At 39.3% G+C, this 21,878-nt stretch overlaps 3 protein-coding genes and 1 long non-coding RNA gene across 6 annotated transcripts in view; 2 read left to right on the forward strand and 2 right to left on the reverse strand.

Annotated features, from left to right (window-relative positions):
* LOC120442600 overlaps window positions 1-11,119 on the forward strand; it is a 29,999-nt gene extending 18,880 nt beyond the window's left edge. The window contains exon 3 of the long non-coding RNA XR_005614807.1: window positions 10,887-11,119. This is a non-coding gene — a long non-coding RNA (uncharacterized LOC120442600). The remainder of the gene's footprint in view (window positions 1-10,886) is intronic.
* si:ch211-79k12.1 (uncharacterized protein LOC568891 homolog) lies at window positions 1,069-11,764 on the reverse strand. 3 transcript variants are annotated; one of them, XM_031731538.2, is made up of 8 exons: window positions 11,747-11,764; window positions 11,156-11,209; window positions 10,410-10,531; window positions 9,650-9,848; window positions 8,356-8,501; window positions 6,171-6,315; window positions 2,782-2,926; window positions 1,069-1,800 (listed from the first exon to the last, which is right to left on the reverse strand). In XM_031731538.2, the coding sequence occupies exons 2-8, from the start codon at window positions 11,205-11,207 to the stop codon at window positions 1,713-1,715; spliced, it is 897 nt and encodes a 298-aa protein (XP_031587398.1). In that variant the 5' UTR covers window positions 11,208-11,209; window positions 11,747-11,764; the 3' UTR covers window positions 1,069-1,712. The 3 variants fall into 3 exon arrangements, with proteins under 3 accessions (XP_031587398.1, XP_039475282.1, XP_039475281.1); XM_039619348.1 differs by lacking the exon at window positions 11,747-11,764 and adding an exon at window positions 11,442-11,487; XM_039619347.1 differs by lacking the exon at window positions 11,747-11,764 and adding an exon at window positions 11,307-11,406.
* Window positions 11,765-14,004: 2,240 nt separating this feature from the next.
* taf12 (TAF12 RNA polymerase II, TATA box binding protein (TBP)-associated factor) lies at window positions 14,005-17,794 on the forward strand. Its single transcript, XM_031731540.2, has 6 exons — window positions 14,005-14,162; window positions 15,608-15,828; window positions 16,129-16,206; window positions 16,456-16,570; window positions 17,226-17,314; window positions 17,456-17,794. The coding sequence occupies exons 2-6, from the start codon at window positions 15,751-15,753 to the stop codon at window positions 17,489-17,491; spliced, it is 396 nt and encodes a 131-aa protein (XP_031587400.1). The 5' UTR covers window positions 14,005-14,162; window positions 15,608-15,750; the 3' UTR covers window positions 17,492-17,794.
* Window positions 17,795-18,439: 645 nt separating this feature from the next.
* Window positions 18,440-21,655, reverse strand: rab42b (RAB42, member RAS oncogene family). Its single transcript, XM_031731539.2, has 3 exons — window positions 21,361-21,655; window positions 20,927-21,214; window positions 18,440-20,170 (listed from the first exon to the last, which is right to left on the reverse strand). The coding sequence occupies exons 2-3, from the start codon at window positions 21,142-21,144 to the stop codon at window positions 19,720-19,722; spliced, it is 669 nt and encodes a 222-aa protein (XP_031587399.1). The 5' UTR covers window positions 21,145-21,214; window positions 21,361-21,655; the 3' UTR covers window positions 18,440-19,719.
* Between the last annotated feature and the right edge of the window lie 223 nt (window positions 21,656-21,878).

Genomic DNA, 21,878 nt, shown 5'->3' on the forward strand with positions numbered 1-21,878 from the left:
GACTGACTCAAAGGCCAAAACAAAATGGTGCTCACTGGCATTTAACATTCAGGAGAGCATTTTAAATTTACAACATTGTTTTTTTTCTTTTCCCCCCTATGAAGCATGATTCCCCCCCCCCCAAGTCTTTCTGTTTTGGTTATAGTCTCCCTGTCTGTTGTTTCCACATTCCTTGGGTTGACCTCAGACATAAAGCAAGCAGAAGTTTGTAGAGTTGGAGAAGAAATACAAGGAGTCTGTAAAATGCTAAACAAAGGAAGGCTGCTGCTGCAGAGCCGAGCTGTACAGGGGGCTTGAATAATCAGTTTAATAACATTATCCTGGCTGTGCTCTGTGGCGCATGCACCCGTTAATGGAGTGTCAGTGTTAAACTGCCGCTTTGCCCATTATTAACAACGGCCTACGGTCAACCACACACGATAATAAAAACCGCATAAAACCCAACATAACTTCAACAGACAAGCGTAATGAAATTCTCAGCATTATGAGCACGGTTATGGTAATAAGCGGTGGTGGTGGTGAGGCACAGCGTTAAGGGTTACAAGGCAACAGAGGAGAAAATTAAAAAGATGAAGTTGTAGTCTGTGATGCTTTTTTGGGGGAGGGTTTGGGTGGGAGACAGAGAAGACTAATCTAGTCTAGTTAAAATAGAACTTACTTGTAATGGCCAACACTGTCTGCCCTTACAACTGACGGGAAAGCTTTCAAGGTTACTTGCCTATGCGATTATTCACATTATGAGAGCTTCTAGTTTGTGAATGCAAGTCCATACACGTGTATACAAACTGACTGAGGGCTGAGTTCTCTGCTTACGGGCAGATGGGAATAGAGGCAAGAATGCACATGCACAGTACTCTGAGTAAAGGTCATTGCTTCAAAGTAAGGTCTTTCAGACCGAAGAGGAAGCTTGGTAAACAAGCTGATGCGAGCTTGAGATGGCATTGGATCGAGAGGATGTGCGGCCAAGCAAGCATGCATGTCCGGCTCTTACCATGTTGTCAATACTCCTCACCCCCTTTAGTGTCTCTTAAATGGAACAAAATCAATGGCACACTGGAGGATGGTAAATAATATTTTCTGAAAGCCATTTAATACCACAGAAAATCCCAACTACATTAAATTAAATATTCGAGTGCAATGTGCTTGAGAGCTGTCACAGTAAAGAGATTACAATAACCTTCTCAAAGATGCTTTGAGCTGGTTCCGCTTTGGAAAACATGAAGGTTGAAAGAGAAACAAATCAACAACATAAAACCTTGTCCTATCACCCAAATGATTCATTCACAATACACAGCTGAGCAATTATGTGTGCAACTGAAAGAAGAAAACTGAATGTAGCATCTTTATAGCGCTACGAGTAGAATCCTCATCATCATTTTCTAAGAACGTAGCCCGCCATTTTTCACGCTGCAGTATACATGAAAAGAAAATTGCCCACCTTTCTGTCCAAGATGCAGAACTGCAGCGTGCGCTCACAAGCCAAGCAGCTCAGGCATCTCTAAAGCAATCACTTGCCCTTCAGTTGATTTTTTTGTTTTGCTTTGTTTTTTTTTTTAAATACCCAGCTTGTTGCTGATTTTTATTGTACTCTGCCCAATAACGTCTCCCAATATTCCTATTTACTGCTTTATGACATTCTTTATTTTTTATGGACAACAACTCCATCTCTCGCGCCATCCTTCCATCCATTCTCCTTCCACCTGCCTCTGCAGTTACACCAGAGGCTGATTGTCTCCGCAGGTGGAGGGTAGGGACTCCGAGCTTGCTTTGTAGATCGGCTTTTTCTGAGACCGGTCATCACTGGAGAGAAGAAGAAAGGAGAAGAAAGACGAGCATGATTATCAGTATATCGATCTCTCAGTAGGTACTCGAAAGGTATAAGTGAGGAAATTATAGACTAGAACCAAGCACTGGAAGCGCACCTGGCTGCTGATATGAAAGTACATTATCCTCTCTTTCACTATCTGTATCTATTTGTACACACATGCTTGTATACTCAGCACAGGTTTGTAAAGTTTAGTAGTTGTTTTGAGGCCACCACAAACATGCAGAACTTCTGATTGCTGCAGAATCTTGTGAAAATTCTGCCTTTTGTAACTGTTTTTTTTAAATCTACATGGAAAAGAAGTTAATGGGTAAAGCTGCATTGGGTCACGGTGCACATTAAGGCACTGTCAGCTTTCACGATTAATGGGAGTTCCACTAATTTCCTTATAATTGCTGTAGCCTTCTTTATACTTTTACACTAGACAGAGAATTTAACCTGCTGTCATAAGCCCGAGCTTTTGGCGAGCAGGAAGTGCGTGGAAACGCATGGGAGCAAAGGGAGGACGAAAAAGATCAAGGATGAGGTCAAGTGGATCAGGGCTTCTGAGATTGAATTTAATATTCATGATGGTAAATGCCTTTTCAAATAGGTGGAAGTCAGCACATATGGAAAGATTTTTTTTCTTTCTCTCTTTTTCTTTTGACAGAAGAGTGAAGTATACACCAAGGTGCACACTGCCACACACACCTACACTTACACAGTGACTGAAATGACTTTGGTTCACATGATATCACACTAGACAGAGTGAAATTTTGTGGAAATTGCTGTAATCATTTAAAAAGCTATCCTCTGGGTAACAGGAGGGGGGAGGGTGACTAGATAAACAAGCACAAACATTCTCTTGCACTGAAGACACGCAATCCATCAAATTGTAAACACGCTTTAAAAAGATCACATCTAAAACAAAGTGAAGACTTAAGATGACAAGACACAAACACGCAGTTGTTTCTTACATGGGTCCCTTGCTGGTCTTGGTCTCTTTGGCTCTGCGGCACAGGAACACAATCATCGAGAGGATGAACACCACAAGAGCAACAGCTACTGCCGAGATCATCAACATGAGACGGCCATCACTTGTCTCATACCAGTGGGCATCCTCTGTGGGACAGACATGAAGGAAAACATGTATCACACAGAATGCGAAATCAGCAAAACTATTCACATTCTGCCTCCAGGCAAAGCTTCTAAAGGCAACCTTGTGCTTGTGATGGAAACGACTGTATTCCTCACAGTTCAAACTGTTACAGCCTTATACGCAGCACTGATCTTCAAGAAGCCTGCTTGTTACAATTTGCAAGAACTGGCTGATCGTCCCTGTTATGTGCACAATTTCCCAATTTAATTGTAATGTTTGAAAAAAAAGAGGGATTTTTCTGAATCCAGCCTTTAGAGCTGTGGATAAAGTAAATACTGAAAAATTAAGACTATGTGTATCGGAGGCAACAACAAATACATGCTGTGTCTGTTCACATATATATATAGCTTCCTTATGTTAAGAGGATTTTTTTGTCAGCTGAAGCCCTGCAGGTTTGCATGGGGAATGTTTGTTTAGGGTTTGTGTAGCCTTAAAGCAACAGAAGTAGCATGCAGTGTTTTCTCACCCCACTTTCAAGGATGAGCAAACATTATTCCAGTATTTTTTTTTTTTTTTTACATTTTAAATTAGTGTGCTTCAGAGAATGTACTTGATGAACTGTGGAGCAATAAGTCAATTGCAGAAGTGACTTGATAACTCTACCATAAAAATAACATTCATTGGCTTAATTGCATTTTTAGAGATTGCATAATTTCAACTATTGGAACTATAAGGCTTATAAATCCTACTGGGTGAGAGAATAGCATTTAAACACTGCAGTGTATTAACAGTTTGCAATCATTCACAGATCAGCAATGAAGACGATGAAGACTGATGAGTTTCTGTTAATTGGATTAGCTATAATGTTGTAATGGAATTACTTCTGTACTTGAAAGCAACCATCATGTTTCATGAGATTAAAAAAAAAATCACTTTATCAATCATGCAGATTTTAGACAAAGGCAAAGTGAGACTGCGCAAGCGCCTAAATACCTAAAGCTGTGTACAATGCGAATGCATGCAAAATGCATTGATTTGCAAATGAAACGAAAGTAAACTGATTTTTTGATTGCGTTTATATTTGGAAAAATATCAAATATTTATATCACTTTATTGCGAGCTACAACTTCATGTTTATATGCATGGTGTTGGATTACCTTTTCTCTTAACAACACTCTAAAGGGACCAAGTGTTGTTTTTAAAGCAAATGTTTTTTACTTTTTTTTTCTGGATATGGGATCTCGGCTGCACAGGGTCTCCCTGAACTGTTGGGCTTTTAATTTAACAATGTTCTAAATGTTTGTTTGTTTTTGTAATGAATAGCAGGTCCGAGATGCAGGCAGGCCAGTTTAACACCTGGGTACTTTTACTACATAGTCATGCTGTTGTAATGTGCAGAATGTGGTTTAGCAGCGTCTTTGTCTCCTGAAAAAGTCATCTGGATGGCACCATGTGTTGCTCTAAAACCATTATACACCAGTCAGGCTTCATGGATCTTTACAGACTTTAATGTTACCCATGCGATGTGAACTAATGCTCTACTGTGCACTGATAAAAAGCTGTGGGGAGATAGAGCTACCTTTAAGATTAGGCTTAAAACTTTACTTTTTCATAAAGCTTATAGAGTTAGATCTGGATCAGGTGAGGCTGAACCATCCCTTAGTTGTGCTTCTGTAGGTTCAGGCTGCTGGGGGACTTTCTGAGCAATTTTTCCTTTCACTCTTGATGTATTTATACATCACTTCTGTATGTCATTGCATTTTGTCTACTCTTTTACATGGTTTGTTTTGTCCTCATGTTGCTATGCTCTCCCTTTTCCTCCCTCACTTCTTCCCCCTCACTCCTCAACCAGTCACAACCTGTTTCTGCCAGAAGTTTCTTCCTGTTAAAAGGGAGTTTTTCCTTCCCACTGCCACCAAGTGCTTGCTGATAACAAATACAACTGAACTGAACAAAAGTGAATTCAGTGTTTCATTCCCATTTGATGTGGTGACCACAATTGTCAAAAATAATTTTTATTTTGATTCAGTGAACCAGATTTTGGCCCAGAAAATTCTGTCTCATTTATGAACCTCATTTGTAAATTCATTTCTTTGCATTGTAGAGTTTTAACTTGCAAACTATGTTTACTGATGATGGTTTTTAAAACTCTTCCTGAGCGTATGCAATGATTTCTACTACAGAATCATGTCTGGTTTTAGTGCAGCGTGTCTGAGTGAGGAGCCTAACTTAATTCAGTATTGGATTTCAGATGATAAACGTCCAAATTATTTGCAATTTTATGTTGATTGCTGAGTTTTATGAATGATGAACCCCTCCCCATCTTTACTCACGAAAGATTTGGCATCTCTATGATGCTCTTCTTATACTGAATCATTTCACTTTTTAACTAAACCCAAACTTTAAGCAATTTTCAAAGCATTGCCTTAGTGTCCTAACTTTTTTGCATATAGAGCTGACAAAGTCTTACACTTTCTGACTCGTCAGTTATTATCATCATATATTATACTGTCATTTATACATTATGTATACGTATAATGTTAGAATAAGGGACTATAGGACTTTACATTTAACAGTGGGAAAATGGCTCATAATGTCTAAATTTCACAACTCTTCAGCAGAGATCTTCATTTACACACCATTACTTGATATTTCAGTCAAAAGAAAAAAGGAATCAAAGGTCAGGTAAAACCACTGCTTCTTATAATTACCCTCTTATCCTTTAAAGTCGAGGCAGTTGTACTATTGCCATTTGTTTATGATATTTAAAATGTATTATATCCTCAGGTATGACCTTCTTACATGTTTGACATTTAAGAGGTAATTTCTTTTGGGACTTTGTTACTCTTTTTTTTTTACGTGAGGAATTTTAATAAATGTCTTTACCTCTCTTTGTTGGGGCATTGCGGCCTTTTTCATATTTCTTTGTAATTTCTCCTTCAGATACATTAAAACCTCAAGCCTGTACTGTACTTCCCATAAATTTAAAGCATCAAAGCTTGGAGGCTCGTAGCTGACAACTTCTGCAAATGCTCCTGCTGACGTAAAAGTATCCTAATACCTGACCTTTCTGGTGATATTTGACTGCGAAAAGGAAATGGAACATAATATTTAGTTTTGTTTTCGCTCAGGGGATGTTTAATATTGATGGATGAATTTCCCCTCAGTTACAAGGAAACCTTAGCTAGTTTTCAGAAAGAGGAAATGTAGAACTTTCTTAATCGGTACAAAGGACAAAAGGCCTCGTCCAGGTAAGTCTTTTCTTACCCGGCAGTACAGTAATGCTGATAGTGCGTTTCTTGTTGAGGGACTCCACAGATGGATGCCTAGCGGAGCAAGTGTACTGTCCTTCATCCATTGCATTCAATTTTGACAGTTTCAGTGAAGAAGAGGGCAGAACCCAGTCACTTCCCTGAGAGAGAAAGACATACAGTGGAGAAAAACTGAATGAAAAAAGTAGAAAAATATGTCCATTTACCAGACTGTTCGCAGCCTTAGAGGACAAACAGCTAAACACATACAAATTAAAACTGCACTTAGCTGAGCGCAAAAGATGAAATGGAGAACATACACTGCCATGTGACAAAAAAAAGAGAAGAAAAAAAAGAGAAGACTTGTGCAGAGATGGAAAATGAGAGCAAGTGAAATCTAGACGGGAAGAAACAGATGGACTGGTAATGGGACAAAAAGACAGAAATATCAGCGGGTGTTTGGTCCTCAGAGAGCAGCCCCCAAAAGTCCCAAATCAAGCGTATTTACCTGAGCAGTAATCCCAATGAATGAACACACATCGACACAAGTCACTAACCCAGATAACACCATCATCCGCAAAGAATGATGCTGCAACAACACACTGTTAACACAACACATAATGAGATGGCAAGGGAGTAGGATGAATTGTTGACACAGAAATAGCAGCACTATTATGAGATAGAGCCCAACATGGGAGGAAACAAATAATAGGCCAAACACAAGGATTGAAAAACAAATGAACGTGGAGGAGAGTTTAAAAAAAAAAAACATTACACCATGCAAATGATTTGGCTCCTGGGAGCTACAGTTCCTGCCAAGAAAGTCCATTTCAATTTGAATGGATCTGAATTAAGAGGATTTCCCATAAAGGCCAGGTCTGGCCAAAGCAGCATTTTGTATGCAAATCCACTGGCTCCCAAAGCAGTGGCCTGTTTCTGCCTCTGTCCTGCTGTCATTACCGGGGGCCAATGTGCCCACGGCGGCTGTCTGTCAAACTGTGCCGTTCTGACGCCACTTTCTACCCCACATCCATTTCTGTCAAACACACAGTGAGCTTGCAGGCACAGAGAGAAAAATTCACACACACACACACACACACACACACACACACACACACACACACACGTGCGCTCACATAAACTGTGACATGAACACTTTGTTTGGTCGTATTATTTCCCTGAATGTGTAATTCCTATTTTTCTAATGGTCTCAAGTGATTTGTCAGCACATACAATACCGGGCACTGTCACTTCTACTGGTCTTCATCAAAGCGACAGTGTTGTACATTAAGTAACCACAAAAAAAACTTCAAGTATTACATATGATCATGTGGAGGACAAACAGTATTAACAGCATAAAATGTCCACTGAATTGGATTTGGACTTGTAAGCTCATTTAAAACCCGGATTAGCAGTGACCCTTTAACAAGCATATTAACCCTAAGCCAACTTATCAAGAGGAATAACAAAAGGGGAAACTTGGCAAGTATGTCTGCATGTCCCTAGATGTCTTAATAGTTGCATAGCTTCATTACACTTCTTACACAAGTTGCGATTTTGACACCTTGAAAGCATAATATCATTTTCTCACTGTGAAGACTCGGTGTATTTCCTGACTCATCAACTTATTCTTGGACTCCATGCCAGTTGTCAGTTTGGCATTTTACACTGCGATGTCTTAATTTCCCTTGGGCAAGAGTTTCTTCGCTCAGCAAAGAGCCCAGTTGAATAATTCAATGCCGGTTAACCAAACACTGAAAAAAAAAAAAATCATTAGAAATCTATCCGCATAATTGTTTTCAGGTTGACTGGCTCTTGTCTAGACCTCATTAAACTATTAATCCTCTGTAAGTGGGCAAGCTGCAATCCCCAGCGAGTGGTGTGCCCAAGCCAACCGGTCACTTAAATACAGAGCACATCTTCTGTGAAGGGGATGGAAAGACGGCGGGCAAGGGGAAACAAGTGGCTTGACAAAGTCAGAAAGGGAAACAGAAAAGGAGGAGAGAAAACTAAGAGAGTGCTTGAACAAAGGCAAGAAGCCAGCAGAGACTGGGTGAGAATGGAAGAAGACAGGACAGTAAAAAAAAAAAAAAAAGAGGTCAAACTGAGAGAGAGGGGCAGAGTGGTGAGAGAGAGAATGACAAGTTTCCAAAAGCATAATGAGGGCACAGCCACTGTGCACGCTCCCGAGGCTTTCTCACCTCTTTGTACCAGAAGTAGCTCGGCTCCTCTGATGAGCTGGCAGAGCATTTCACCACCACTTCGTCTCCGAGTCGCACCTTCAGCTCATGTGGGGTACCCAGGTATCCGGTGTAGCCTTCCCTGGACAGTGACAGCTCCCCCATATCTAAGACGCAGTCGGGAATGAGAAAGTGTGATCGGGCATTAATGAAGCAGGAAATTTAATGTAAGCTGAAACAACTTTGTCAAGCGTTCAGGCCGTGACTGAACATATGTTTGCAGTGGCAGCAGCTGGTAAACACTCAGATATTTTAAGTATATTTGAGCATAAATGCTCAAGTTTGATTGCCTCCCTGTAGTATAGACTGTACCAAGCGGTCAATAATAATGATAATAGGCTTCATCTTATTGAAGTCTTTAGAGAGGCAATGTTGTGAATAATGGCTCATTTTCTCTTCCATCTCAATAGATGGCCCACGTCCATCCAGCTCTTGGCTTCTTTCCTCCTCTGTCTCCTTCGGTCCTACACTCCATTCTAATCTTTTCCTCATATTGATTACCCCTGTGAGGCTGAGGAGCCTATCAAACAACATTATGGTCGATTCGATGGCCACTGAGAAGATAGAGGGCACTGAAAATCTGACTAGCTATGCCATGAATGACATTTCATGAAACTTTGCATTGATAACGGATACCTTAAAGCCGGAGCCGCCCCGCTGGGGACGCGGCTCTGTTTGTCTGAAGCAAATAAAAAAAATAAAATAAAACACCGTCGGTCGATCTTTCGTAGGTAAGAGTACATATTTGCATCGGAGCTCTACTTCTTGTTGTTTTTGTTGTGCAGCCTCTGCAGTGCCATTGTATAGATATGTCTATTAATATTTAATATGTTTTTCTATCCCTCACTGTGAAGAGAGCTGTGTCCACAGTGTCTGAAAGATTGTCTTTACCTCCTGCTGGGTGGGAAATATGACAGAAATTGGTTTCGCAGTCTATCTGTTCAGTCGTTTTAGACTGTTTACCGGTGTATATTTAGGTGTTTTATCCTCATCCCTTTGTTAGCAATACTAGTAATCTCAAATTGTCCTGCGTTTTCCTTACTGAAAGTGAAATTCAACAATACCATGCATTATTTTCTACTCACATACTTATCTAGATTTTTGCAGACGCCTATTTGACATGTACAACACACACACACACACACACACACACACACCATAAAGATCTAAGGTTAATTATTTGTCAAAAGGAAAACACAGCGTCACAGAGTCATTGTTCCTCACAGCTCCCGCCCACACCACCCGACACACTCACAATGCACTTTGAAGGACAGGGGCTGCGAGGAGTTGTCTGGCTCGGTCACGTTTTGGTCATTGGACACACAGCGGTAGGGTCCCTCGTAGTACCTTCCTGCGCGGGGAATAGACAGCACTAGCCTGTCTGCGAGCTGCTGGATCTTCAGTGAGTAGAAGCACCAATATCTCTCCATAATGGGACGCCAGCCGTGCATGTACTGTTAAAGAGAAAGAAGGAAATAAAAAGAAAAAGAGAGGTCTTATTTTATATTTACTTTTCAGTAATGAAAATTCTCTACTTCTTTGAGCTTACATAAGCTCAGAGAAAATAAATTAATTTGCTAGTTATACACATTAGCAGTCTAAGGTTATACAACAGTAATCACATCCCTAGTGATTTAAATATGATTTAATTAAATATAAAAAATAAAAGTCGCGTGTCTTGAATTATTACTTTGCCTCCATTTGATTACATTTGAAATATCAAATTCAGGAGGAAAAGTTACATAATCATTGTCATTACTGGGAATTACTGTGGTGCATCATATTTTATGAGTTACATGTTATGAAGTGACAATGTTTACTGAGCTTTTGAGAGTTATAAGCAAGTTTAATCTTTATTTTTAAAAACGAAATTTAGGAACAGTAATAAATCATAGCAGTGAGCTCCTTCTCAGGGATACAAAACCTCCAACGTTACAAACAGAAATGTGATATTGCGCATCGTGATATTTTCAAGTGCACTCTTTTCCTTTTTCACCCATATTCCTCCAGCTCACCTTGGAGAAGACCTCAAAGTGGACCTGGCTGATGTTCAGGTCGGAGTCTGTGTAAAGACACTCCACCGTGACCGTGTCTCCTTCCAAAACTGGCTCAGTTGGCCCTTTGATGACCAAAGATGCTGCATGTAGACAGACATAACAGATGATTAAGTGAGAGGTTGGGGAGGTGGCTGTAACTCCTGAGCACTGCTTTCAAAACAGCTTTCTTCACGGAGAACCTTGAAGTAGTTATAAAAACACCACAAGCACATGACCAACAGGTTTTTCTACCTGACGGATACTGTTGATAACAGAGACTGATTCTCTTTCACTTCGGGCAAGAAGTGCTGCATAACATGGTTTGCATAATTTTTTCACAAGAACTGAATGCGAGGCTGGCCTCTGCACACACTACATAAAACATTTAGCTGCTCTTATGCGTTAGTCTCTCGATAATTCTAACAACATTTCCTGTTTCACTCTGTGTTTCGCAAGGGAAAACCTATCAGTGTGACAGAAGAGGAAAACAAAGCCTTTCCTCAAGAGAACAGATCAACTAAGAGACACACAGACAAGGAGACAAACAGGCGAGCAGACACCACACGAAGCCCAGGGGCTTCAGCTGTATGAATATATTTATGAAAAAAGGAAGACCAGAACCCCGCTGAAAGATTAAACCAATATCTCATTACAGACGAGCAAATAATATTGAGCTCTTTGAGAGGACCGCATAAAAGTCCATGAGGAATATGAAAAATATTTACCATAACTGGCATGAATCAGGGAGACCACTGCAGCAAGTAGAAGCGCTTTCATGGCTGTGGAAAACAATGTCAACAAAAATATCTGAGAACAAGTCGTGAGGTGCTGCGCACTTTCTAACGCGAAATGAAAGTTTGCTCAGTATTTATGTACAGGAGGGTGTAGGTGTGGCTTTCGTCTTTGTGTGTTTTTCAGGAAGCGCGTTCAAAGGAAAAAAAGTTGAAAATCCAGCCAGCATTTAAAAAAGTAAACAACCAGTCAACACCAAACCATAAATACACGACTTACTGAGTCCAGTTACGTATATGTTGTGACTCATTTGTCACATACACAAGAAACACTGTAAAGTGAACGCAGTGTAAACTCAGTAAACGAAACAAGGACCGCTGCTGCTGCTGCTCCAATAATGAAATTCATTTCGCGGTGCGTCACTTGTCTCTTAGGGCGGTGGAGTCCGTCACGTCTGAACCCGTTAAGGTCGGTGTTTTTCTGCACAAGTTCACCGGAATGTGAAAGCACTTGTGACACGTTACCGCAGAGCGTGCTATCTAAAACCGGGGAAGCACAGCGTTTTACGCTTCATTTTCTCTGACCTTTGATTGATTAGCTGTTAACCGGAGCTGAACCGCAGACTCTGTGGCTCGGGCCTCAGATGCGCTGACCTACACATGTTTGAGTCATCAGAATACGCGCAGACAGCTCGTTAAAAACAATGCAAGACAGCCGAGCAAAGAGACCACCTGTCAAAATCCTATAAAATGTTATTTGCTCTCGCGTGCTGTTATGTCTCCATTTAGTAGAATGAACTAGATAAACATAAAAATCCATTTTCCCTAAAAAGCGCCCTGAGGGAGTGATTGGTAATTCATTATCATTGCCGTTTCACTGCATATGTTGTCAAACACTTCATGGTTTAATGTTTTTATTGCATGTTTTTTATTGTTATTATTAGCGATGGTGGCATTTACAGACCGTGGTGTAAATGGGCAGTGGACATTCATGGGGTTTGGGGATATTGTGCGCAATATTTTGAGATTACTGTGTATTTGTTCAATGTGGATGAATAAAGATAATAAAGTAAAAAGCAACAACAAAGAAATGTTTTGTTAAATTTTTGGCCTTGAAACAACATATTGCTTTTTTAAAAAAAAAAAAAAAAAAAAAGCTACAGTGTCTTATAAAATTATTGAGCCACTCCTCATTACTTTATATTTTCCTGGGGAAATGAGAAAGAGGTGCAGTTGATTTATTGAAACGTACAAACATACATTAAAATAAAGCATAAACAGAGTTTTTAAAATACAACACATTCTTTCTTTATTATTCTTTCGTTTTTCTATTATGGTGGGCTTTTCACTGCATTGGTAGTGTGATTGAGATCAATTGGTAACACTTTCCAGATGGTATTGCATGGTGGATCAAAATCTGTGTTCTACTTTTCTGTGTTCGTAATTCCACCAGTTTTGATACAATCCCCAAACGAACTGGCTGAAATGCAGCCCCAAGCCGTGACAGAGCATCCACTATGTTTTACAGATGGCTGAGACACTCACTGTTGTATCGCTCTCCTGACCTCCACTGTACATATTGACGAGGAATGAACATTTTCAGATTCTGATTCATCACTTTATAAGACTTGTTGTCATTGATTTTCAGTATAAATTTTGTGTACTTTGTCACACCTCGGCCTTTTCTCCCTCTTTCACTGAGACCATTTCTGACGAGGCTTCAGTGAACAGCAGATGGTTCACCTGAAGGTCCAGATACATCTTTCCAAACACATCTCTCTTGCAGGACTTCTGTTTCTTGAGGACATGACTTTCAGATACTGTTCATACGCTGTATGAAGCTTGTTGGACCTACCACCTCTTCTTTTGTCTTCTGCTTGTTTTTTTATTGCAATAAAACTGTACAATTCTTCCTCACTCTGTAGGTGATTTTCCTGAGGATTAATAACAAAGCTATTCTGTTCCCATTCAGACCGTGCAATATCACCCAACAGTTTTTCATTGAATGTTTGTTTCATTTCTCCATCATATGCTGCTACTCCTTTATTTATTTGCACAATACTATGTCACTTTTAGAATCACCTGCACTGATAGCTAAGCTAAGCTATTTATTTTTCAGGATATAGTTATATTGTTGCTTGCTACAGTTATTCGATATTATATTTTGCACTATTCTACTGTATATTACTGTATACTTGTATTCTATTGTACATATTGTATATCTTATTACTCTGTTCCCCTGTCTGTCTTTTTTTGTTTTTTGCTTGAATGATAAGATCCATGTTAAGTAGTTTAAAAAGAAAACAAAGAAAAACCAAAACAAACACACAAGCAAAAAATATTCATTTGTAAATGTTCAGGTGCAAAGATTGAAGTGAAAATGAACGAGAAAGAACTAAAAAAATGAAACTGAGAGAACTATTGCTCAATTAAATTTTAAGGAATTACAAGAAAGCAACTCCTTGAGAGCAGAATATAAAATATATAAACATAGTATAATAATGAATAATAAATAGAATAAAATTATGTATTTAAAAAATATAGGTGACTCAAGACTTTTGCACTGTATTCTGTAAAAGGGAAAGGAATAAATCTATGTTTATGTCTAAGTATCTAGGTTATGTGATGAAAATATTATGTTATTAAATTATTATATATTATAACTAACAATTATAACTATTGTTCGAAGCATGTAAACTTTTATTTTTTAGTAAAATTAGCTCGTGTAGTTACTAAAGACAGCAACGCTTCTTTATTAAAAGATCAATCCGAGTTTTTGTTGTTGTAATTCCACGAAACATCCAGCAGGCGGCAAACTAGAGGACCCAGGGCTGCGGCGTCCACAGGAAACAGAGATCAACAAAGCGGAAGTACTGAAAGGAAACCTCGATTATTTTTCCAGCTACCCAAAGGGGAAAGCGAGAGACGATTTTTGTGTCAAACAACAAATTTGGCATCACAGCAACGCCGAAGCATGGACAGATAGTGTTTGTTTAACTGAGTAAGTTGACAATTTGACGCACAGTTTTAAGATTTAGCCTCCATATCGATTCTCCACCGGATTCGGTGCTAACGTTAGCCGCTATTGTTTTTAGCACCAATGTTAGCGCAAACTTCGGTGTGTTTTTTATTGTTTGTTTTATTCGGTGAAACTCCACAGCCATGATTAATCTATGGTCTGTTGTTTTTATATTTTGAGTGTCGTATTTTTCACTAACTCGATTAATGTTTTCAGTAAACCCATGCCATTGTTTGTCGGCTAAGTTGCATGGCTTGGATTTTGGCATACTTTCGGTATTGTAAAGGTAGTAGAGTTACTAATAAATATTGTAAACAAAAAATAAAATCAACTCAAGCTAAAAGGCTTTATATTGTAAATATAAAGCATCGGGTTTTATGGTAAAACTTCGTGTTATTTTTTTACTTTAAAACCAAGAGAGTCTTCAGAGCTTGAATAAAGAAAGCAACTGGACTTCTTTAGCTTTGTGAAGACGTTTTATCCAAGAGGCTTATTCAATTTTAAAAACCAAAAAGGTGGAAAGTCCCAGGAATTTTCCCCTTTACGTTGTCCTGAGAGTCGTTAACCCACTATTAATAATGTGACTCATCACATGAACCAAGGTGTGAATAAAGGAGTGGGCCATTATCATCATCGAGGGGTTAAGGGTGAAACTACTGGGAAGGTATCCTAAGACTGCATTGTAGTTTGTTGATACCTGGCGTCCTAATTATATCAATAATGGTCGTTCACAGTGGGTTTAGATCAGGGGTCCCCAATCTCAGTCCACGAGGGCCGGTGTCCCTGCAGGTTTTAGATCTCACCCTGGGTCAACACACCTGAATCACATGATTAGCTCATTACCAGGCCTCTGGAGAACTTCAAGACATGTTGAGAAGGTAATTTATCCATTTAAATCAGCTGTGATGGATCAAGGACACATCTAAAACCTGCAGGGACACCGGCCCTCGTGGACTGAGATTGGGGACCCCTGGTTTAGATGGTCAGAACCTCAATAGGTCACATGATGGAGTGGGCAAGAGTAGTTTTGCCCTTGTCCCCCAGTGATGGAAATGACCCACGCCCTTTTTTCACACTTTGGCTCACGATCAGTAGTCCGTCAACGACTCTCAGGACCACCTCCAAACAGGACGATCACTAGTACGGGTTAAATACCTGGACATCCCACCATTTGTCTTTAGAATTGAAGAAGCCTCTTAAATGGAAGGTCTGGCTTCACAAACCCAAAGACAGTTGCCCCCCTTTTCAAGCTCTGACAATTGAGAGGCTGCAAAGACATAAACTCTGCATTTTTGAGTGTAATTGGTAAAGAAAACGATGATACAAGCCTTTTTTTTTTATTAATGTCCTGACATTCAACCTAAACAGCTTGATCAACCTGTGATTAATTTCTGTAGTAACTCTAATTTCTGACTTTTTAATTTCAGATTCACGGCTGTGGACCTGGTAAAGAGGTAATTCATCACATCTGAGTTCAACTTGCTGCTGAGGGTTCGAGAGAGACCCACCACAACGGTTTTGCCCCGCAGTGACACTTCAGAGTCTCTCTGCTTTTCTTTTAGCCACTAGCATGGCTAACAGCACTGTGACAGTGGTTAAGGGTCTGCCACCAGGCCCTGCGGGTAGAAGTAGTCCAGAGGGATCTCAGGTTAGTTAATTTCTTACTTAGCAGAACCAAAGGCCAGGATCTGTGTAATAACTTACTGACTTCATGTCTTAAAATGCCAAAGATTGAGAGTGTATTTTGTTTTACATGAAGATTTTTTTTTATTTTTTTTTTATATGAAATATCATGAAAATATCAGTGCAAAACTTATGGCTCCTTGCTTTAAATGTGAGAAAACTGTGTTGTATTGTATTTTTGCAATTTCTTACTATCACTAAGCTGTTATGCAGACCACACAACCTCACCCATTAGCTTTGATGGATGCATCTTCTTTCTTCCCAGGTGCTAAGTAAGAAAAAGCTGCAGGACCTGGTGAGAGAGATTGACCCAAATGAGCAGCTGGATGAGGACGTTGAGGAGGTTTGTCAGTAGTTAAAAAAAAAAAGTGCAAGATTTTTTTGGCTAGACAGTAAAGCGTACGAACTGTGCATCTTCTCTTTATTGAATAACATTTAAACTTTTTTGCTTTAAAGCCTTTTTTCATCATTTGCAATGAAAACTTGCCTAATGCTGTTAACAGCTGAAAATATGATGGTTTTCAAGCTATAGTGAAACAGATGGTTTCTTCAGTTTGCTGTCTGGTTTTCAAAATCCCTGTTTTCTTCTCAGATGCTGCTACAAATTGCAGATGATTTTATAGAGAGTGTAGTGACGGCAGCCTGTCAGCTGGCACGCCATCGCAAGTCCAACACCTTGGAGGTGAAAGATGTTCAGTTACATCTAGGTAAGTTGCTTGTGACGTTTTTGAGTGATTGGGTCATTCTTTATTTTGTCAGGCTGTACTGTGTGCCTTGAGCTCTCACAAAAAATGTAAGAATGTGAATGTTATTCTGCAGTTATTGGTTGGCAGCTGTTTACAGAAATATTATCAAGGCTTATATTTAATTCAGTGCTACATGCCTTATGAGAATTTGAATTATTTATTTGCTGCTATCATCTGGTGGCTATTTATATTCAAATTTTGTTGTTACTTTGAGAGCACAAGGTGATTTAGCAGACTTTATATGCATAAAAAACGTCTGTTATGAATGGATTTTTTTTATCACTTAAATTATTTTAATGATAAGAACTTCATTTAATATTTGTAGATGGTTTCAGATAAATGTTAGGTAAACTATGTGCTTTCTGTGATCAGTTTGATTATCACAGAGGGAGTTTAAATTATTTACTGTAAAAGCCTTGAAAAGAAGAAAAATTATGTGTGTATATATATATATATACCGGTATATCAATTTTTGAAAATGAGATGGAAATTAGATCTTTCCTTATAGACTGGGTTATTTGCCAGATATGATCGCTGCAATATCAATATCTATTGTAAATCCCAATGAGCCTTTTAAGATCTGTGGCCTGCTGCCATTGTGCATTGCTTTTATCAGAGCGCCAGTGGAACATGTGGATTCCTGGTTATGGCTCAGATGAGATCCGGCCGTTCAAGAAGGCTTGTACCACAGAGGCCCACAAACAGGTGAGCGATTGCCTCTGCTGCACATGTTAGATTACTGTAAATGGTAGAGTAACTGCTGATCTTATATTTGTCAGTATGGTTAATTTGGTTTGTATTATGATGAACACTGGGCCTAATTGTTTTCATTTATTTTCATTTCAGAGAATGGCACTGATCCGCAAGACAACCAAAAAGTAGCACGACTAAGATGTACCTATTGTGGTTATTTTTTTTTTTTCATTCTCTTTTATTTTCCTGTCAACTGGGATGTTTTTTTGTTTGTTTATTTTTATTTTTTTTGACTAAAACAGAGAGGTGGTATTGGTGGATGTATTTTTCTTGACATTAATGTTTCATTGTCATAGCTCTGTACGTTTTAAGTGTTTTGCCAGAGTCATTGCACAATAGTGGTCTTTGTATGTTTGATTCTGTATTGTTGACATTAAGCTAAACCTGGCAGAACTCCATTGCATCTTTGTCAATAAAAAAATGACTCAAATACTTTCTTGGTATTGTTCATTACTTGGATGTTAGTGTTACCTGACTCATGTGCCTTCCTAAAATACTTGGTTTTACCTTTCTCATTAGAGATTTATCATTAGATTAGATATATTGCAAGTAACGTATAGGACTGATTGGGACTCCTCTGTTTTTATTGAATCAATTTGTGCAATTATTATCATTATACTTATTTGTAGCTTTTTGTAGTTAATTGAGGTGTAAACTACCAAATTGCTCTGTGGGTTGGTGTCCATGATTTTGTGTTGTTACTGAAAACTACTACACCAACCTTAACACATTTTTTTTTAAGCATATTGTTTTGGTTTTTAATTTTTCTTTTGTTTACTTTGAAAAATTGCATCCAAATAAGACAAACGTCAGATGGAAGAAATTCTCATTGTAAGAAATGAATGACTGAAATTACCAATCAGAACGTTGGAGTATGGTCTATGTATTGCCAGGCTTAAGTTGGTCAAATTACATGGATATGTTAATTATCTGAGATGGTGTTTCACATTTATTAGTCAGCTACTCAGTAGATGTAAAATTGCCACACTGTGTATTACATTAATACACCACGAAGGCTCAGATGTGATTAAATGGACTTCCTGCATACTTGCAGACAACCAAGGACAAAGAAAGATATTCGGAAACAGCAGATGGCTACCAGCCATCATTTAATGACCTTGTTTTAGTTGCAGAGACGCTGGGGGGGAAAACCCCAATTTAATATATGCACCTGAGAGTTTAATGAATTTCCACAGAAACACCTACAGACAACCAGTTACTCACAGGATGTTTACTAGTCATGTTACAAGACAACTGTTAGGCTCATAAGAATAATTCAAGAGACAAATGAAGGCTCAAGACAATATTTGTAATTTCAACCAAGGGACAAAGTACCTTAATAGCTGCCAGTTATTGGCAGAACAAACAATATAGACAGAATCTCAGATATGCATCCCAGAAATTGGTTCAAAAGAAAATACAGAATACCTTTGTGGAGCAGTGGCTCCAATCCTCTCACTTTTGACCCCACTTTTGATAAACCTGCTTGCAAACCGCTTTTTGTAATGTCTTTGTGTGGACACGAGCTGTGCAGACTACCTCGTCTCCTCAACCTCCAAGCTGGTGGAACCACTTTACCAGTGTACGGGTCTCGAGGTAGAGAATTCAATAATTGAGATTTGTTCATTTCTCTCACTTTTGAATAATTGTGGCTCTGACACAATTACATCTTTAGCACCCATTAGACAAATTAGAGAAAAGAACAAACAACTTGTCATATTACAGCCCCTGCCCCTGCTGAACCGAGGTTAGCCATGACCTCATAAGTCCATTAGCGTAATATGCTGTGGAGCTGGCTTCTCACTAAAGAGAGAATTACCATATTTCTCTTATAAATACAGAATATAGATTTTTCTATTAAAAGTCTACAGTTTCACCAGCAGCTTTGAGTACTTTGTAAGGCATATTTTGAGCTCAGTGTTACAAGTGACATTGAGCAAACTTAAATTTTAACCTAATGGTGAAGCTATATCAAGATGGGAAAGGTTATTAGGCTTTACAGTGAAAAGTTCAGTCTCATTAAAGTATAATCAATACACCAGGAGTCGAGCGCATGACCTGCTGATGGCAAAAAAGCAAAAAGTTTAAAAATATCTGTTACAGAAAAAAATGAAACACTAAACTGACCTATTTCCCCATTTTATTTCACAGAGCCAACACAAAATAAAATACCATCATCTTATAGTCCTAAAAGATTCATCTTCACAAAAAATGTGCAAAAATACTTTTCATACCAGCGTGTTTTGTGATTTTTGTGCCTTACAGTAAAATGCCACCACCGATCCAACCTGCTCACAGTTATTTATTGCTTTTACAGTCACGTGAGTTCACATAGATGGGCACCACATGTCCACAGTTTAACCGCAACACTTTTTCTTGTCCTTGGTTGCTGTTCTTGGCTGAGGCATGTTGGCTCGCTGTAACTGTAGCGCCTGTGGGGCAGTGCACTTGACTCCATCCCAGCCCTCTTGCAGCTCGATCTCTCCACTCAATAGTCCCTGGTAGATTCGTCGAGTGAGGAGCTCGAAGCACTCCTTTACATGTTGCCCAGACTTTGCAGAGGCCTCCACGTAGGGCGTTCCTAGCTGCTGGGCCAGCTTCTCTGCCTCTTCTCGGCTCACCGCCCTTTCCCTGTGAGCATCTCGATCATTCTTTTGACCCACCAGGATGAACAGAACCTTATGTGGCTGTACTCGCTCGCACACCTCAGCATGCCAGTCTTTAATATGGTCAAAGGAGGCTCGACTGGTGATGTCAAACACTAGCATGCCTCCAACTGAGTTGCGGTAATAGGAACGGGTCACTGACCTGAGGAAAGAAGTGAGACAAAGGGGTAAAAAATCTTAAGAGAGATGAGAAAAACCCACACTAGCAAACAGAATCAAAATGTATGTCCTGTTCTAATGAGCAATTGACAGCTGCTGTGTATAACTTCAGCTCTTTTGGATAAGCATTCATACAAACAGTTCCCCCTGATTTATTGAACGTTTAAACCAAAGGTCATCTAAACTGTCAGGTGGTGAAAACTTCATCTAAACAGATATTTCTGAAAACAACGCTAATTTGGGTAAGCCTTTGGTTCACTTAATGGGATTATAGATCCCATCCAGAGTGAAGTTAAATGCAAACAGGCGTAGTTTGCAATTTGTTTCAGTTCATTCAGCTGGAGAACTGGAAAACAAAGGATTTGGAGACAGAATGAGGCATGTTTCTCCAAGTTCTTTCATTAAATACGCTGAGCCTGGAAAATATTACATTTAAAAGAGCTCAATTTTCAATTTAAAAGTATTGCACAAACTGCACTTCTGTAGACAGCACACACCTATCTTGTGACACTGACAGGGTGGATACACAATCATGGCTGAAAGTAAACAAAGCAAAACAACTCTATTATGAATGGAATAGGTCGAAGTTCATTTGTCGCACACAACTAAAGTGTCTCTAATTTTTGTAATGGGGCCTTGTAATGTGGCCTAATGCATTAAAAAAAAGACATAAATGTTACCTGGAATCCAACACATATCATTGTAGACTGTAGATATCTTATTCAAAGATCATCCATACCTGAACCTTTCCTGTCCTGCTGTGTCCCAGAACTGCAGCTTTACACGGACCCCCGGTTCCACCTCCAGGAAGTGAACGTAGAAGTCAACACCTACTGTCTCGTTGATGGACTCCATAAACAAGTCCTCTGTGTAGCGTTTCAGTAGGGAGGACTTTCCCACAGTGGAATCGCCCAGCATGATGATCCTGAACTGGTACTGCCACAAAGTCAGGTCCATTGTTGCTGGCAGTTACAAGAGATTAAGACAGGAATGACAGCTTTTGGAGATATGAAGGTGTGCACAAGCTCTGGGAAAGAGAAAAACAGATTGTCATAAAGATTAGAAAAGGTTAAAAGCAAATATAGTGAAAGATTACTGAGACTGGAGAGAAAGAGACATAACTTCATGGAGACTATCTACCACACACAAGCTTACCACCAGTTGCTTTCTTACCTCTGACAATCCAAATGTTGAGAAACAGGCATTAAGCCACTCCTTATTAATCTCACTACCAATGCTCCGGCAGTGTTCACAGGCATCCCAAACTTCTTTCCTTTTGTGACTGCAGTACAGCTCTCATTCTCATTCCCATGGTGGCTCTTCAAATCCTCTACCAAGGCAGGTATGTAGAAAAATCGAAAACTCGATCCATTTGAGCTGCTGATCTTAACTAGTACAGTAAGCTTGTACACGAGCGTGGCTTTGCAGGGGCGTGTACTTCTAAAGGTTGCTTGTTGATACTTGACTAAAGGAGGGGCAAGAGCACAAGGACAAAGGGAGGGCCAGATGTGGGAAAGTTAAGGAAGTAGTGGCTACATAAAAAAAACCTATCAAGGGAAACTGTGCAGTTTCCTGTAGTTGATAGCCAGTAGGGACATCATCATCAACAAACATACAAAATGAGGGTGATTGTTGGCAACTCTAACAGTTGGCATACTATTTGCAGCAGTTTTTATCACTTTATGATCTCG

This window comes from Oreochromis aureus, linkage group 11, assembly GCF_013358895.1.
Source record: "Oreochromis aureus strain Israel breed Guangdong linkage group 11, ZZ_aureus, whole genome shotgun sequence".
In the NCBI taxonomy this organism is placed as follows: Eukaryota; Metazoa; Chordata; class Actinopteri; order Cichliformes; family Cichlidae; genus Oreochromis; species Oreochromis aureus.